This window comes from Vanessa atalanta, chromosome 25, assembly GCF_905147765.1.
Source record: "Vanessa atalanta chromosome 25, ilVanAtal1.2, whole genome shotgun sequence".
Lineage (NCBI taxonomy): Eukaryota > Metazoa > Arthropoda > Insecta > Lepidoptera > Nymphalidae > Vanessa > Vanessa atalanta.
Genome location: NC_061895.1, coordinates 6,851,211 through 6,868,834, shown reverse-complemented (window position 1 = coordinate 6,868,834; position 17,624 = coordinate 6,851,211). Strand labels below are relative to the sequence as shown.

Sequence of the window (17,624 nt, the reverse complement as noted above, 5' to 3'; positions counted from 1 at the left end):
AACATTATTTTAGCTGTGCCTACAATTTTATTCGTGTAGATATTTAATTATTTTGTTTGGAAGCTTTTTTTTTTTAATTTATTGACAGCAAAAGTCCTAAGTTACGTGTAGTGTAACAATATTTTCTAAATGCGAATTGGTTTTAAGACATACAATAAATATACATACTTATGTATTTATAAAACAAAATAATTTCCTCTTACCTATCTGTTTCTGCAAATAACCTTTTATTACTATTTTATTATTGGTAATCTTTTATATCAATATTGGTTTATGTAGTCAGTTATTAAAGACGATTAAAAGATATATATATATACTTATATATTGCAACTGAAGTGTTTTTCGAATATTTTGTAATATTTATCCAAGTAACTTTATTTTTCTTTACTGCCTAACTTTAAATTTAAAAAAAAAATTGTTCACCATAAAAAATGCACACTCGAAATTTAAATTCTTATCAGTACGTGTTATAACTTTTATCGGGTAGGTAAACAAAAACTCGTTTCGCGTTATTAAAGTCGACTTCCTGACTGTTTATCTAAAGGAAAAATAAAATAATTATAGCCACTCGTCGACCTTGATTCTAGTTTTGGCAATACACGTGTTACGAAAACGTTGATTTTTTTTAAATAATGTAAATAAAAGGCATTATTTATAATAAATAATGAAGTCGAGATTTTTTTTTTTACGCAGTCCATTGCGAACTTGTTAGCTAATTACGTATGATGTATATCTTTGGAGTTGGAATTACGTTCAATGGTTCCGTGAAAAGGTTTTAATACTTGGAATATACATTAAACTCTTATAAAGATAACTTATGATACGCATTGAGTTTAGGATAGAATAGGAATGTATTAAACCGTAATCTAGAATACATATTTTATTATTTGAGCTTTCCATATGTGATGACGTGTTTTCGTGACGTGTCTTCGGGTTATTTCTATTATTTAGCTTGAGACATCACACTCTTATAAACCACAAGGAATATGACATGTTAGTTCTTGTATATATATTAATTAACAGCGGTGGTGATCGCTTAGTATCAAATGGTTTTTCAAATTTTGATTGAACTCTGTACCTATGATAAAGTGTGTTGATGATTTTACTCCAGTATGCGTACGGTTTAAGGGCTTGTATTCTTCTGAGTATAATTCTGGGTCTCAGTATCTTAGAGTTATAAATTTTCAAGTAAGAGGCCCAAGGGATGTTATATCGTGGAGTAGGATTTTATCTTCACACAAATTAACATCGATAGCTAATATTTTAAAGCGATTAAAATTTAAATATACATTTTAATTGTGTTATTTCTAAGTATTACTGGTCAAACAATCCTATACACTTGTGAAAAAAAACGCCTAATTATTTTATACTTAAATAACTTGTAATTACTTTGGACGGACAAAAAAAAAACTTTTAAATGAAACCTAGATGATAAATTGTACATTCGTTTTGTTAGAAAAACATTAAAAAATTTTTGACGGGTTGTATTTCAAAATATACTTTATTCAAGAAGGCCTTTTTTTCACGAGCGCTTTTGAACTTAATTTAACATTTAAAGGCTCGGAATGTAGATTCTGACGATGAGAACCGACAAGAACGGTAATCTATTTTTATCGACTGTGTTTTTTTATTATGTCAATGTGTACGTTTATATAAATTAATTATAAATTATTTATTAGTCTTCACTATGATTTCATTGTGAAGAAGTAATTAAACGGTATAGGTTAGAACGCGTGCATCTTAACCGATGATTGCTAGTTCAAACCCAGGCAAGCATCACTGAATTTTCATGTGCTTAATATGTGTTTATAATTCATCCCGTAAACATCGTGAGGTCGCATGTGTCTAATTTCAGTGAAATTTTGACACATGTGTGTTTCACCAACCCGCATTGGAGCAGCGTGGTAAAATATGCTCCAAAACCTTCTCCTGAAAGGACGAGGAGGTAAGGCCCAGCAGTGGGAAATTTACAGGCTGTTAATGTTATCCATGAAACTTTAAAATTGTAACATTTTAAGATAATTCTTAAGAATAAGATAAATTTACAGCATAGATGACGTGTGATTAGACCATCTCAATATTAATTGTAGATTTCTTATTTCCACGTGCTTTATTTGTAAGTTAATCTTGTACTTAGCGGTGAACGAAAATGTCGGGAGGTCCGTGTATTGCATCTGCCATCACATTGGTACCACAAACCCGATTTGGAACAGCGTTGCGGAAGTATCCTTCTTCTCAAAAGCTGTCTTCGTCCAGCAGTGTGAGATTAATATGATCTTATAATAGTTAATCACTTTACTAAGATAAATTTGTTATTTTCTCATCTCTCTAAGATTTCGTCTTTTCTGTGAGAATTTTCAAAGCATTATTAATGTCATTATGACGAAGCGTATTCTTTCAAAAAATATATTTTGAACGTTATTAATGAATTATGTATGTCTGTATGTATTATAATTATTTTTTTCCTACTTATTGTAACGTACATTTGAGATAGATTGTTTTTATTTTATAGCAAGGATATTTACTAGTTGGTCGCAAATAACTCTATATAAAGTTTATTATTATTTATACATCCATTGTTTAGTTTATGTTTTGTGGAGAAAAGGTTAAGCATAGTTAGGCAAATGGAACATCTGATGGTAAATCACAACTGCCCATAGAAATATTAGCCATTCCTTGAGATGAAAACTCAAGTCGTTTAGTTGTGTTCAAGTCTGAAGGGTGAAGGTTTGATCAGGGTGAGGGTGGGATTTAACATCTTAGTATTGAACATTCTATACCAGTGCTAGTAAAGAATGATTAATTATGAAAACTCAGCGATACTTGCCTGGATTTTAGTTTAAATTGTTATTGTTTTTGTAGCTGAATTTTAGTGTCTGCGCAGCGCACTAGTTGGAGCCACTGTCTTTGATGCTTTATTGTCTTTTCTGTTCGGTCGTATTATATTCTTTATATTGACTCTCTCTTGTCAACTGTTGTGCTGAGCTGACTGGATTACAAAATAAATTTCAGTATACCAATTAGATCTTTACTTATTTTCGCCCTATTCCATAAGAATCATCATTCATTAACAGCCTGTAAATTTCCCTCTGTTGGGCTAAGGCTTCCTCTCCCTTTGAAATTAGACACATGCAGGTTTCCTCACGATGTTTTCCTTCACCGCCGAGCACGAGATGAATTATAAACGCAAATTAAGCTCATGATAATTCAGTGGTGATTGCCTGGGTTTGAACCCGAAATCATCGGTTAAGATGTACGTATCTAACCACTGGGTCATCTCGGCTCATATATCAGAATATTATTATTTAATACGACAGTGTAAACATAAGTCATGCTAGCTTCACATTTTGTCCCATAAAGTGTTAAATCAAAGAAATCTTAGAGTGTTTATCGAATTAATAACGAAACACGTATACATTACAAATGTTTTTAAAATCTATGTAAAATATTTTTATCATAACGTAAGCTTGGTAAGCGAGATGAATCGAGAAGCTAAACAAATTTTTCGTGCGCTCAATTGTTTTATAAAACAAAAAAAAAATCGTTTCGAAAACAAAAACATTTGCACGTAATCGATTTTATGGAGCGTTAAAATAAATCGGAACGACCATTAAATATATCTTTAACTAAACATATATATTACATACGACTCGTATAGCTCGTGGTTTTGTTTGTTTCTACTTTTCTATTTAGATCATATGGATGATAAAGAAACGTAGGGTTTATAATATACATATATAATATATTATATAATTATATACATATATAATACATCCTGCCTGGAAGTCAACTATATGTATAGGTATATCGTATTTAATTAACGTGACTTTGTATTTTTAAATTTTGAAAAAGAGTAACCACTGAGTTTCTTGCCGGTTCTTCTCGGAAGAATCTGCATTTCGAAACGGTAGTAGCTTCACTTAATATAGTTTGTTAAATGACGATCCAAAAGTGCTTGCAAAAGTCTACTTGAATAAAGTACCTATATTTTGTTTTTTTTTTTTTTTTTAATTTATATTCACCAATGTCTTCATTAGTCAGAACCACTTTGTTATAATCTTTTCATGTGTTTAACCGAAATATTTGGCTAGAGATTCAAATTTCTTTCGCTAATTGCATCACACAGACAATAATTAACCTAAAGATTATTGATACATCAATAAACATAAGATGCTTGTGTGACATGTTTTTTTTTTTTATATAGCATTGATTGGCGAACGAGCATATGGGCCACCTGATGGTAAGTGTTCACCACCGCCCATAGACAAAGGCGCTGTAAGAAATATTAACCATTCCTTACATCACCTATGCGCCACCAACCTTGGGAACTAAGATGTTATGTCCCTTGTGCCTGTGAATACACTGGCTCACTCACCCTTCTAACCGGAACACAACAATACAGTGTACTGTTATTTGGCAATAGAATATCTGATGAGTGGGTGGTACCTACCCAGCCGGGCTTGCACAAAGCCCTACCACCAAGTATGTTACTTTTAAAAAATCAATAAATTTAAAATAAAAAATAAAAACTCCTTTCATTCTTCTACCCTAAGACTCCCAAGACCTGGCTTGAGTATTATCGGTCGCCTCCCTGCCCGGTGACTCTGTAAAGGTCAACAACACACATACCGCTTTTAATTCTCATCATCATCTTGCCCTTATCTCAATTTTACTCGGGGTCGGCGCAGCATGTCTTTTTCTTCCATACTTCTCTGTCAGACGTCCTCTCACAAGTAACATTATTTCTAACCATATCGCCTTTCACACAATCCATCCATCGTTTCTTGGGTCGTCCCCTACCTCTATATCCATCCACATCCATTCTCAAAACCTTAAAAACCTTAGCTTTTAATTCTATCACAAGTAAATATACAATAGTTGATGATAAGCTTAGACTAACTCTTCTTGACAAAGATATATAGTCATATAATTATAAAGAGAAGACGTAAGTCAAAATACGATTAAAAGGTATCATTTTCTCTTCAACATACAAACACGATGTTCGTATAGTTATCAAAACCCGTCATATTTTATCTACCAGTGTATGTCAACGTAAAATTTTAAGTCCCGTTTGCTTACAATAAATCTAGACGGATTGTAAACCGTCGAAAAGTTGTGAACGATGTGTAATTACGATGAAACGTATAAAGTTTCTAGCGTTAATATTTTTTATGTTTGGTTATAATTTATCTGAGATAGGTCCGTTGTTTAAAAACATTATGCGCCGTTTACAATATATCTAGATATTATTAACTAAAGATCTTATAGTTCTGGAAACACATACAAATTCTTACGACGTTTTGGTATAAAAGTTGATGAGGTCAGCGCCATCTATTGACAAGATACAACAAAGACGACAGAATAATAATAAATAGGTATAATAAGATCATCACTGGGTCAAAACAATTGACACGGTAGCATGGATACCGGTGAGGAACTGCCCGTGTAAAAGGGGAGAACTACGAGGCCCGGACTGGCTTAGAACATTCAGGGAGAACCATGAACTCAGCTAAAATTATAAATGCGAAAGTAACTCTGTCTATCTGTTGCTCTTTCAGGATTAAACTACTGAACCGGATTTGTTAAAATTTGGTATGAAGCGAGATTAAACTTTAGGGAAGGACATAGACTAATTTTTATGTCTAAGACCTAAACTGATCACCCCCTAAAACACCAAATAAATACCAAATATGTGTACCAAGTTTCATGGTACTCTATGAAACCGAATCGAAGTATATTAATCACGGACAGATATATAAACATCCATTATAATATATAAATATCTTTACATGTAAATAAATTTAACGTCACTTATCAACATTACGCGAATCGGCATAAAGCTTCTGAATATCTACAAATAACGATAACGAGTTTGTTTACAGAAATATAATGACAATAATATATATTGAAATAATAACAATACTGAATAAATAATACTTTATTACATTGATATTTAATTATTAATTTATTTATTTAATGGATAAATAAATTAACAACCTGACGGTGAGTCCCGTCACTATCCTATGTGTTTACTGGAAGATTCGAGGATACTGATGTCGGTGTGTTGTGAGATGGGCTTCTGTCATATATTACTATAGAAGTTACGATACTCCAAAGCCTTCCTTTCAAGTGAATAGTCAGGGCCGGACCGTAAGTTAAGGGGGCCCTGGACTAACACTAATTATGGGCAGACTTAAGACATATCTGAACGTAGTCTTGGCTTGAATTAAATGAATGGGTTTGATTAATTGCAGGACTCACAGAGCTGCAAACCATACGATCTGTTTAATTGAATAAATTTATAGATTCTTTCGCACTATCGTCCATTTTTGACTTTGACTTGACTTAGCTGGGGCCGCCTTGAATCCACGGGGCCCTGGGCTGAAGCCCAAAAATCCAAATGGTAGATCCGGTCCTGTGAATAAAACTTTACTTTATATTCATGTCTATGAAATATATTTTAGATAAAATATAATTGTACCTTCATGTTTTTTTTTTAATATCAGATTATTTATACGTATATCTGGATAAAATGTCGCATCAATGGTCATAATTGGTTAATCTCTTAACACCAGGCTGACCATTTGCTTGACCTATACCATAATAAGTATTCTTAATATTAAGTTTTATCTTTTACGACTACGGAACTCTACTATTACGACACTTAATACACAAATAAAATAAGTCTGTTTCGTTATTACCAATTAAAATATTCTCATAGTTCCTAATTATAATAATCTAAGTACAAACGAAACCAAAATAAAATTGCAAATGAGGTCAATTGAACTAGCCGTGACCTTACTTCCTTGACCGCGGTTATGCACGCGCAACTATTTTTTTTGTCGTTTATTCAAATTAATTTATTAGACTACCATTATAACAGAATTAACTTTATTCTTTACTAAAATCTATAGTATTAAATGTGGATTTTTTTGTGAAAAAAAAGCAACAGTAAACCAATTTGTATAAAACTTATACGAGTAGATAGAGCAGGTCGGTGTAATATAAGTCTGTACTAAACTCTACTAATATTATTTATGCTAAAGTAATTCTATCTGTTACCTCTGGACGAGCAAATAGGTCACCTGATGGTAAGTGGTCACTACCGCCCCTAGACAATGGCGCTGTAACAAATATTAACCATTCCTTACATCACCAATGCGCCACCAACCTCGAGAACTATGATGTTGTCTCTTGTGCCTGTAGTTACACTGGCTCACGCACCCTTTAAACCGGAACACAACAATTCCAAGTACTGCTGGGTGGTACCTACCCAGACGGGCTTGCACAAAGCCCTACCACCAAGTAAAAAAAAAATTACGTATAAAACGCTGAACCGATTTAGATAGAATTTTTTATGGAGTTTGAGTCTCTGGGAAGGATAAGATACTTTTTTAAATACTAATTTAAAAAAGTAAAATTTTATAAACATCGAGCGGGTAAAGCTGCAGCTTCAACTGGTTTAGAATAAATCCAACAGAAATTTACAGTTTTCTATTTTTTATAAAAAGTATTTTTTTTTTCTTTTCACAGAGACCAATGGTGCAATTACCAGTCCTGGTAAGTCATTTCATTATTATTATAAATTTTAATTATTATAACGTATACTAACTTCAAGATAATAAAATATTTCGAAGTTAGTATTTGTTGAGTAAACCTGTAGTCTTGTAGTAAGTTACGGTTGGAAACAATTACCTCTAACTTTGAGTCCTTATTCAGGCTCAGTTTTATTTAAGCTACAAAGGTAAAGGTAAGATCATAAAAGTATTAAGAAAATCATTAACGAACTTTATCTTATAGCGCTTGGAAAAGTTTTCGACTTATGATTTTTGATAATATTAATATAGGCCAAGAGCTCTCTTATTGTCCTTTGTAGATTTCGTAGAGTCGTCTACGCGGGGAAATCCCGATTCGATATGTACGGAAAATTATGTTGTTTTTTTGTTTTGTAATTCATAAAAACAAAAATCTTCCTTGTTTTCAGTATTGTTTTTTACCGTCCTGAACAAGAAAAATAAATAACAGATTTGTAAATGAGAACAATTTGAATTAAAATGCTTCTTTTGTACAAAAAAGTTCTTTTAATACATTGAAATACAGATATTAATTAAGTATTTAATCCAACTTAATAACTTTTTAAAATATATACGGGGGGGGGGGGAGCAATTCCGTGCACGTTCACACGGTGACACCTACTTGCGTCAAAAGCGTTTTAGCTACATGTTACATGTAAAAACGTTGCACTTAAATTCTACTCGCATTGGCTCTTGACATTAAATCAAACTTATATAACATAACTAGTATTATATACTCAGTTTTAAAAGAAGAGTGTCTATAAGTCCTAGGTTTTTATTTAAATAGCATTTTATACTTTAAAATAATGGACATAAAGTTAATATTAAATTAACCCATATATTTTATACTTGAAAAACGCTAATAGAGAGATCAGATCTTTAGAGCAAATAAGGGACTCAGGTTTTAAGGCCAAAGATGTTGCGTAAATATTGAGTTAAACTGCGAGTTATAGAAATGTACTTCAATGTAAAGGGACATTATAAATCTAGGCCTTCAATTTAAAATGTATTTAGGGGTAAATTTGAAGGATACTTGGTCGACTTTAAACTTGAGAACTGTAGCTGTTTCGTGTGTGTTTCTTTTCGCGTGTACGTCACTCAATATCTTCGCCAACTGTGAACTAATTTAATTTTTTTTTATTGAAGACTATAAGTTCAACAGCCGTGTTTCTTAGAAGACTTAAGCGATGATTCTGAGTTCAAATCCAGGCAAGCACCACTGAATTTTCATGTGCTTAATTTGTGCTTATAATTCATCTCGTGGTCGACGGTGAAGGAAAACATGGCGAGGAAACCTACATGTGGTGTATTGGGACTGATATTTTGTTTTCTGCTGCACTAATGCGGGTTTTGTATCAACAAATAGCTCCATAACTTCTCCTTGATAAGTAGAGGAGGTTTCAGCTCAGCAGTGGGATATTCACAGGAAGTTACTTTACATTTTTTTCTTTTTTTCGAGAGTGATTCTAATCAAATTATAAATGATAAGATTCGTGTTAATTTTCATGATATTTTAATAAAAATATTTATCTATGAAATTAGTGGAAAAGGTCTTAATTCCAAACTAGTAGCTCTAAATCTATACTAATAATATAAATGCAAAGGTAACTCTGTTACGCATTCATCAAATCAATTATCAAGATGGTACCCTAAGGAAGGATATCTACCATATCTACCATAGGCTACCATAACGATAGTGAATTTTTCATATCTATTATCTAACGACTAACCCCTAAAAGGCGAGTTAAATCGCAGGCGACAACTAGTTTAATATATTCCTGTAAAAGTACGATTCAAATTTGAGGTCAAAAGTCTATTTAATTAAATATATTATGTTTTTGTCTTTTAATACTAATCCAAATACTATATAACCCGAAGTAATGAATATAGGAATTATAAAATGTATCAATAAAAATACTTTACATCTACTATAGAGTAGATGATTATAGATTCATAATTACATTAACATTGTCTTTGAATTTTGATTCGTTGGTCTATGGCTTAAAATAAGGGTCGCAGATCCCGAGATCCTATGTTCAAACAAAAGTATGGCCGATAAAAAGTAATTGTGGGTTTTTCGTCAAAAAATTCTCAGTAACAATCCGGAGTCTGAAATTGAGAAGTGTGTACACTCCCGTGCCTAAAAGAGCACGTAAAGCTGTTGGTCCTGCGCCTGAAGACTTTCCGGTCGTGTTGAATTGCTCCAGTGGATTATGAGAGTGAGCGTATAGAGAACGCACCTGTGTTTGTGCACACACTTTTGCCCTGCCTGTCTGTAATGTGTCCTGCGTAGTTGGATAGTCTCCCTTGAGATTTTCCGCCGAAGTTATAATAACAATACCAATTTTCATACGACTAACAAAATACTTCTGTTATATCCGGTAAATGTGGAAAATAGCAGGTTACGTCATAAAGACGACTGACGGAACAAGATATACTTACGTTTCTATAATAAGATAGAAGGAACACAGCTATTTTTAACTTGGCCTATTCAAAAATTTAAAGCTCATATCAAAAAATCATTGATATATAATGATAAATATTACTCAATACAAGATTATACTATAGATAAAAAAGCGCGGACTATATATATAAAAAAAATAATTGTTCTTTACTTACATACTCTGATATTAAAATGGTGAAAAAGAGTAACTACTGAGTTTCTTGCCGGTTCTTTTGACTGGAATCTACTTTCAGATAATTTAAATTTAATTCAACTCTGTAACATGACGATTCAAAGGTGCTTTTATATAAAGAATATATTTAAATAAAGAATATTTTGATTTAGATTTTGAGATAATGGTCTTTACATCGGATATACGAAACCCTAAAAATAATAAGGTACTTTTGTTTCAGCGATTTGTCGAATTATTGCGAATCACTTTTCAAACACACTTCTATTTGAAAATTTATTATCTGTATGTATGTATATATGTCAATATTAGGTGAGTAGGATAGTTTGAACGTTGACAACTCTTTCCTTATCTTTATTAAGTCAATAAAATGTTCGAGATTTTTATTACAAGCACTAAATCTAATGTTCTGTCGAAACTACCGTGACGAAGCAGTTTTTTTTACGATGTAAAAAGACAAAGTTTACTCTCTGGTATATAGCTTGGTTTATAGGATTAATAAATATTTAAACGATAATTATTTATTTATTATTAACATAATCATATAAAAAATATTCTATTCCTTGGGTCACCACCGTTTCTAATAAAACCTGTTATTTTTCTATATTAAGTTGCTTGTAGAAAACACAGCCCACTGTACAAATATAATGTCTTCTTAAATGGGTATCTTATTACGTATGGATGTGTTCATATTTATGTGAGTTTAATATATAATATAATTGAGCTATATCTGTATGCGCGTTGACGAGTGAGTGAGTGTGTGTCTGCACATAAGTCGCCATCTTAACCATTCCTTACATCACTAAAGGGAGCTAAGATGTTATATCATTTGTGCCTGTAGTTACACTGCCTCACTCACCCTTCAAACCGGAACATGGCAGTTCTAAATATTGCTGCTTGGCGGTAGAAGGGCTTGCACAAAATCCTACAACCAAATTGAAATACTAAAAACTTGAAATTAGACACATGCAGGTTTCCTCATGATGTTTTCCTTTACTGCCGAGCACGAGATGAATTATAAACACGAATTAAGCACATGAAATTTCAGTGGTGCCTGCCTGGGTTTGAACCTAAAATCATCGGTTTATTACATTATACTAATTTTAGTATAATTTTATTTTTAACTTGTCGCCCGCGGCTAAACTCGCGTTGTAGGCATTGTTGTCGGATATTAAGCATACAAATGTTCGATATCCTTCCTTGGAGTTCAAGCTTGCTTCATATCAAATCTCATCATATTCGGTTCAGTGTTTTGTCCGTGAAAGAATAACAAACATACAGACAGACTAATATATTATAATATTAGTAAAGATTGTGTATTCTGTATCTAATATAATATATATTAAAATATGTTTAACGTTATAAATTCACGGTTACGTAACGTATAAAACAGACGAAACGTTGAACATTATTCAGACGTAAACCTAGTACTAGACCCAGACCTAGCTATAACTCAGTAGGTACAGCTGCAAATTGCGAGTCTCAGCTTTTATTGTTCCTCGTTGGCTGAAACGATTGCTTTGCCGCCATTAATGTATATAGTCTGAGAGGCGATTGGCAAATATTAATAGTAAATTGTTTAATTTTTTTTAATTGATATAATTATAAATACATAATCTTTATTTATGTCTCTTGTCATTTAAAGAGATGCTTTTTAGTATCAAACTCAAACTCAAATTCCTTTATTCATCATAGAAGCATTACACTTTCTTGTTGATGGTCAAATTAAACACTACTACCGGTTCGGAAAAAGGAAAACCCTGACCTGAGAAGAACCAGCGAAAAAAACTCAGCGGGTCTTTTTTTTTGTCAAATTAATTACATACATAATTGTATATGAATAGAAACCTAGATATATTGTTATATGAGAAAATTGGATCACTGTTCGTTAGAGATCACCATTACTTAATATGGCATTGCAAGAAATATTTTTATTCCATACACAATGCACTTACTATGAGATCTGGTTATACCAATTGCCTGTAATTATACTGGCTCACTGATGATTTTAACTGGAAAACAATACAATACATATGAATTACAGTATAGTTGATTAGTACACCCCCCCCCCCCCCCAAAGGGTTAGCTAATAACACAGCAGGTAATATAATTAGTGTCATCGAATTTCATCTTAGAAAATCAAAGATTACTTATTTATGACAAGATTTACAATCAATTTAATTCAAAAGGGGAGGGTTGGGTAGACTATAAAGTCTTAATACTTTTACCCTGACTTAGCATAAGCTAAGTCAGGGTAAAAGTAGTCTGTATTCAAAATATCATAAAAAATCGACTAGAACTTTTGTATGATTACGTAACAAACATTCAAACATATAAACTTTCACGTGTAGTAACAGTAGTAGAATAGTATAATACAAAAAACCTATTATAATGAAATAATGTAACGAATGTACAGATTTATTTAAACATGATCAATTATTGTATAAAATTTCTATCATGATATACAAAAATTATATTAAAATCCGTAATTATTTTGCCAGTCAAACCAAATCAAATTCCTTTATTCGATATAGAAGCATTACACTTACTTAAAGATTGTCAAATTAAACCATCCAGAAAATACCTTGAACCGAGAAGAACCTAAACAACCTCATCTTCATTAATACAATCTTTTATTTTAAGCTAAATAACAATTAAAGCAAATTAAATACGAAATATATCGAAATCCTGAATATTTTTTTTTAATTCCACATAATAGCACAGATGGAACATTCTAGAGCGTCACAAATACAAAATTTAATATTGTATATGTATATATATACATTATAATAAATTTTCAGTAGTGGAGTGTGGGCGGTCGCTTTATAGCGAGACTGGGCGTCACTGTTCAGTGGGCGTGGTCACGGAATCCCGCTTATAAGCTACAGATCTACCTCCTAAACCTCGGGCTCATAGCTCACTCCTAATTAATGTTTTTTACTGTTTAAACTTGAACGCTTCTATAATTTTTTGTGTTATACCGAGGGAATTATTAAGAGGTTTTTTTAAGGAAAAGAGATTATTTCTTGTTTTGTTTCAGTTTCGTTAATAACCATTCGTGGCTGACCTGGCTGATTTAAAATATTTTTATCGACCTATATTTAAGTACCTCTAAGTTATCTTAGTAAACATTTATGAGGATGAGTTGGTTACCAAGACTAGTCTAGTCTAAAAAGATTTGGTATAAGTCTGGAATTTAGACGTATCACGTGGGCGTAAATCTTAAATTATTTATAAATGAATCTAATAATTCTATTTATGCGTATTGTCACTTATTTACTTTTTTCGAAGATTTTTTTTTTATTGGATAATCCATTGCATTATAATTAATGTCTCAAATAGCTACAAAAAAAAAATCGATAGACAAACAGATGAGATAATATTACTTAACTGTTTTGTCTTTGCATATTTTAATAAAGATTAAAAAAAATCAACATTCTAAATTTAAAATTATTTCAAAGTAAAAAATTCTCATAGAAATATCCTAAATATAAATGACAAAGAACTCTCGCCTCCGAAGCAAACACTTCACGAACAACGCCCTTACAATTTTTTGCGTATAACCTCAAATGCGAGTAGATAATTCATCAAGTCTAGACTAGTGTCAGTAGATCGAGGTTCTAAATTCAAATTCTTCCGGATGAGAGCCGGCGACGCAATCGATAGCTCCTAAATCATCGCCCAATAAAAATGTCAATGGCCTATCCGCGCGGACCTTCTATCACACCGTATGCTTAAGATTTAGATTATCCAAATTTTTAATTAAATTAAATTTTTTTTTAATTGTTTAGAAAGGTTTTAACGCGATATTTCCTGTTTTTGATGTTCGATACAATTGCATCTCTTTTGTCACATCAAATTGTGTTAAAATATCGTAATTAAAAAATAATAGGTACATTTTTATTAATATCTGATTAGTGGGTGGTACCTACCAAGACAACGAAAATAGTAATACTATTCGTTGCAAAATTTTTAGTACTTTTAAGAGCTCTGTATAAGTCAACAAAATTAAAAGATCAAGTGTTCAAAATGATGTATTTAACCAGGGTTTAACTACTAATCTTGCTTATATTTAATCTCTTACGTATATAGTGAATAAATTACTGGCAGTCACTGTGAAATAGATAATTACTCGCCTCATTAGTCTAGTAGCTTGATATTTTAGATACTTAGGACTTCCTTCTAGATTTAAATCCCTTGTCGAGCCAAAATCCTATTATTGGCTTTTTGCCTATCGCCTCAACTCGCCATCGTTCAATCGAAATCCGAGAATGAGAGAAAATGCAAATAATCTGGGGTCACATTATCTGGATATTGAAAAGGCTGTAATGCCATTAATTGATGGTGGTTCATCAATATTGATACCCTTTTTTCTGTGGCAGTTTAATAACATCAACCAATAGTGACAATTTGATTCATTATCATCATTTTCGGAATAATTCTTGGTAGTTTAAGGAATTAATTTACAAAATTGAAGTAGGTAAGTAGTGAAAAATAGTAGTGTAATTAAATTATCTTATGATGCCAAATATTGATGAACATTGGGCCTATTCTTAAGGGCGTCCGGTAAAACTTGCGCGGGTGCACACTTGTAAATCTGTATTTATAAATAGTATAAGCAGCCCTAAATGGCGCGGACGCATGCCAAGAGGTTTTGCTCGTGCGGCGGGTGGCTCATTTCTCTAGAGTGCCGCCACGACGTTAGGTCCCTGGCTCGAGTCGAAACTTCGGAGCGGACATCCGTTCCATGCACCCGCGCGAATACATACGATACGATTCATTTATGATATAAAAGTGTAATTAGAAGATTTATTTCAGTTTAGAGCAAATAAGTCTGAATAATGTAATCATTGTTCAAAATACAAGGTCAATCTCACCAGGTTGCGTGGTAGCGTCATAGCAGTGGTAGGTTTCATTCAATCGAATCCTGCAAAATGAAGATGAACGTACAAGGGCGAGCGTACTTGAATAAACTATTCGTCGAGTTTGAACATAAGTAGGGCATTGGTAATATCAATATACTAGGCTACACCTATATGTCGTAGGATAATAAGAGAAATCGGATCATTACGAATACCCAAGGAGGATTTCAAAAGACCATTATAGGATTTTCGCATAAATAACCTTCAATTATTACTTTAAAGTTCTAAATATCTTATAAGATAATTATTCGTTAAATTATAATTATATTACGTGTTAATTTCAAGAACGGTGTAAATTGTGCCAAGCGCATGCGTGTAAAGCTCGTATTGGATAATAATTGAAATAAATCCTTCGCAAATTCCCTATGGGCTTAATAATCTAATGTTTTCTATCATATCTTTTCTTTACAGAAATTTCTTTACCAGACGAAATAAATAGTATTTTTAATTTTTTATTTAACCCCTGTAACTCGCCATCTACAATAAGAACACATTCGAAATTCAAATGCTGAAAATTTTCGACACAGTTACGAAAATTCAAAATGGCAGCGTTTCCGTTACAGCCAGGAGCTGCGTCGGTGTTGCGCCAAAAAATAAATATTTTGCATCGTCAATAACATTTTGCTCTCTCCGTCTCGCGCATGCGTACAAGTGACCGGCCGCGGCCCCTGTCAGAAATATGCAAATTAATCTATAAAAAAGCGATTTAGGATATCCACTACAACATTTCTAGTTCGTGTAATAAATCTAGACGTTATCGTTTAATTTTCGTCTAAGTACTCGCTGTTTTTGGACACGTGAGCTAGTCGCAGCGGTGTCGTTTCGTCCCTGTCTGCTTGTACCGCGCATGCTCAGTTGTAATGTTTATATTATTTGTATTTGAGATGTGTATCACGTAAACTATAACTACCACAGCCATAGCGCCAATACTGAGGGCCAGTGCCCGCCCCTCCCCGCTTCGGTAGTTAAATATTTCTTGCTTATTTCGACCTAGCATTGTTGTTGCCGCCGCGTCGAAGGCTGTTGTGTATTGTTTAGAGGCGCGTTGCCCGAACAAATATATTATTTTCGCATTACAAATATAACGTGCGTTTGCATTTATTGAAGTGAACGGGATTTTTGTATTTTAATATTGTGTATGCATTAAACTGCAGTGTAAATAATTTGCATCGGGAACTGCATCCGTGCAGGAACTTATAAGTGGTAGTTTTTGTCGCTGTTCAGTGTTGGATTTAGTGCTTTTATTTATTGATTTTGTTCTTTTTTTAAATGTTTTAATTATGTTTCTGGAGACGTGAGTGGTTTTTGTTTTATGTTCAATTTTTGATCCGAGGAGGCTGTCTAGCTATTATCGGATCTATTTAATTTTAATTATTATTTATTTGCTTGTCTAATCGATTATTTGATTTAATTTATGTGAGAGGTTCTTCGGTGTGCATTCGTAAGTAAAACTAAAATTTTAAATTTCACTTCCTAATAACATTTTCATTTAAAATGTACAAAAATAATTAATTTTTAAATAATTTAATGAATATTTAAATTGTATAAAAAATAAATATTTATGTTAAATAAATAAACTTATATAATAAAAAAAAAACAATAAAATAACGAAACAGTTCGAAACGTCGCGTAAAAAGTTTGAATTACCGCGTCGGAACTTATGAGCACGTGGACTGTCGCTCATGTGCACCGCGCGCGCCAATCACGAGCGTCGCTCATAAGCGGGCGTCCAATCGCAGCAGCCGCTGAAGAGCGCTGAGTTTGACAGCTGATGAGCAACGGATTTCCCGCCCGCTTTTACATTCGGTAATCGGTTCATTGAAAATACCTTTTCGAATTTCGAATAAAGTTCGAATGATAGTTTTGAATAATTTAGTTAATAATTTTAAAATTAAAATTTTAATTACTACGTTTTTATTTTCTTTTGATTAAATTATTGATTTTAATAAATGAATGTCCAATACGTAAGTATGTTTTAGTTTAAATGATGTTGCGATTAATAATAATTATATTGATACAGGATATACTAATAACACAAAAATTAAAACGACTCACTTAAATAAAATTTGTACGAATAATTGGGTGTGACAAAAACAGCTTATGTACGTAAATGTAAAGAATAATATTTAAGTAACGATAACAATTTACATTAATAAAAAAAAAACAATATAGAAAAAAAAAATGATGAATAAAAACATACTTATCTTGATATATACAACTAATTTTTAAATCGCGTGATGTGGTGGGAAGTTTCTGACGTATTTTCCGATAGACCTGCCATTTCGAATGTCTTAAAAAAAATAAAAATAGTGATTAAAAATATTTTATTTAATCTGCGTATAATAGGCTGCTTTATTTCTTCACAGATAATTTTAGAATAAAAAGTAACGAATCGAAATGGTATGGTGGACGACTTCACAATCCTGATTATTAAGGTTCTTCCGGTAAATGCAGCAAGCAAAGGCAGAGCGCCTTTGCTTGCTGCTGGAAAGGTG

The 17,624-nt window shown here is 32.4% G+C and overlaps 1 protein-coding gene across 3 annotated transcripts in view; it reads left to right on the top strand.

The window, feature by feature from the left end:
• The window catches only part of LOC125073657 (forkhead box protein P3), a 76,061-nt gene that overhangs the window by 27,942 nt on the left and 30,495 nt on the right, over positions 1-17,624 (top strand). For 2 of the 3 annotated variants that reach the window (XM_047684579.1, XM_047684578.1), the window contains exon 3: positions 7,534-7,560. In XM_047684579.1, the coding sequence (XP_047540535.1) occupies positions 7,534-7,560 (27 nt within the window). Of the gene's footprint in view, positions 1-7,533; positions 7,561-16,179; positions 16,424-17,624 lie in introns of those variants that run through there. The other variant, XM_047684580.1, reaches the window with a different exon arrangement.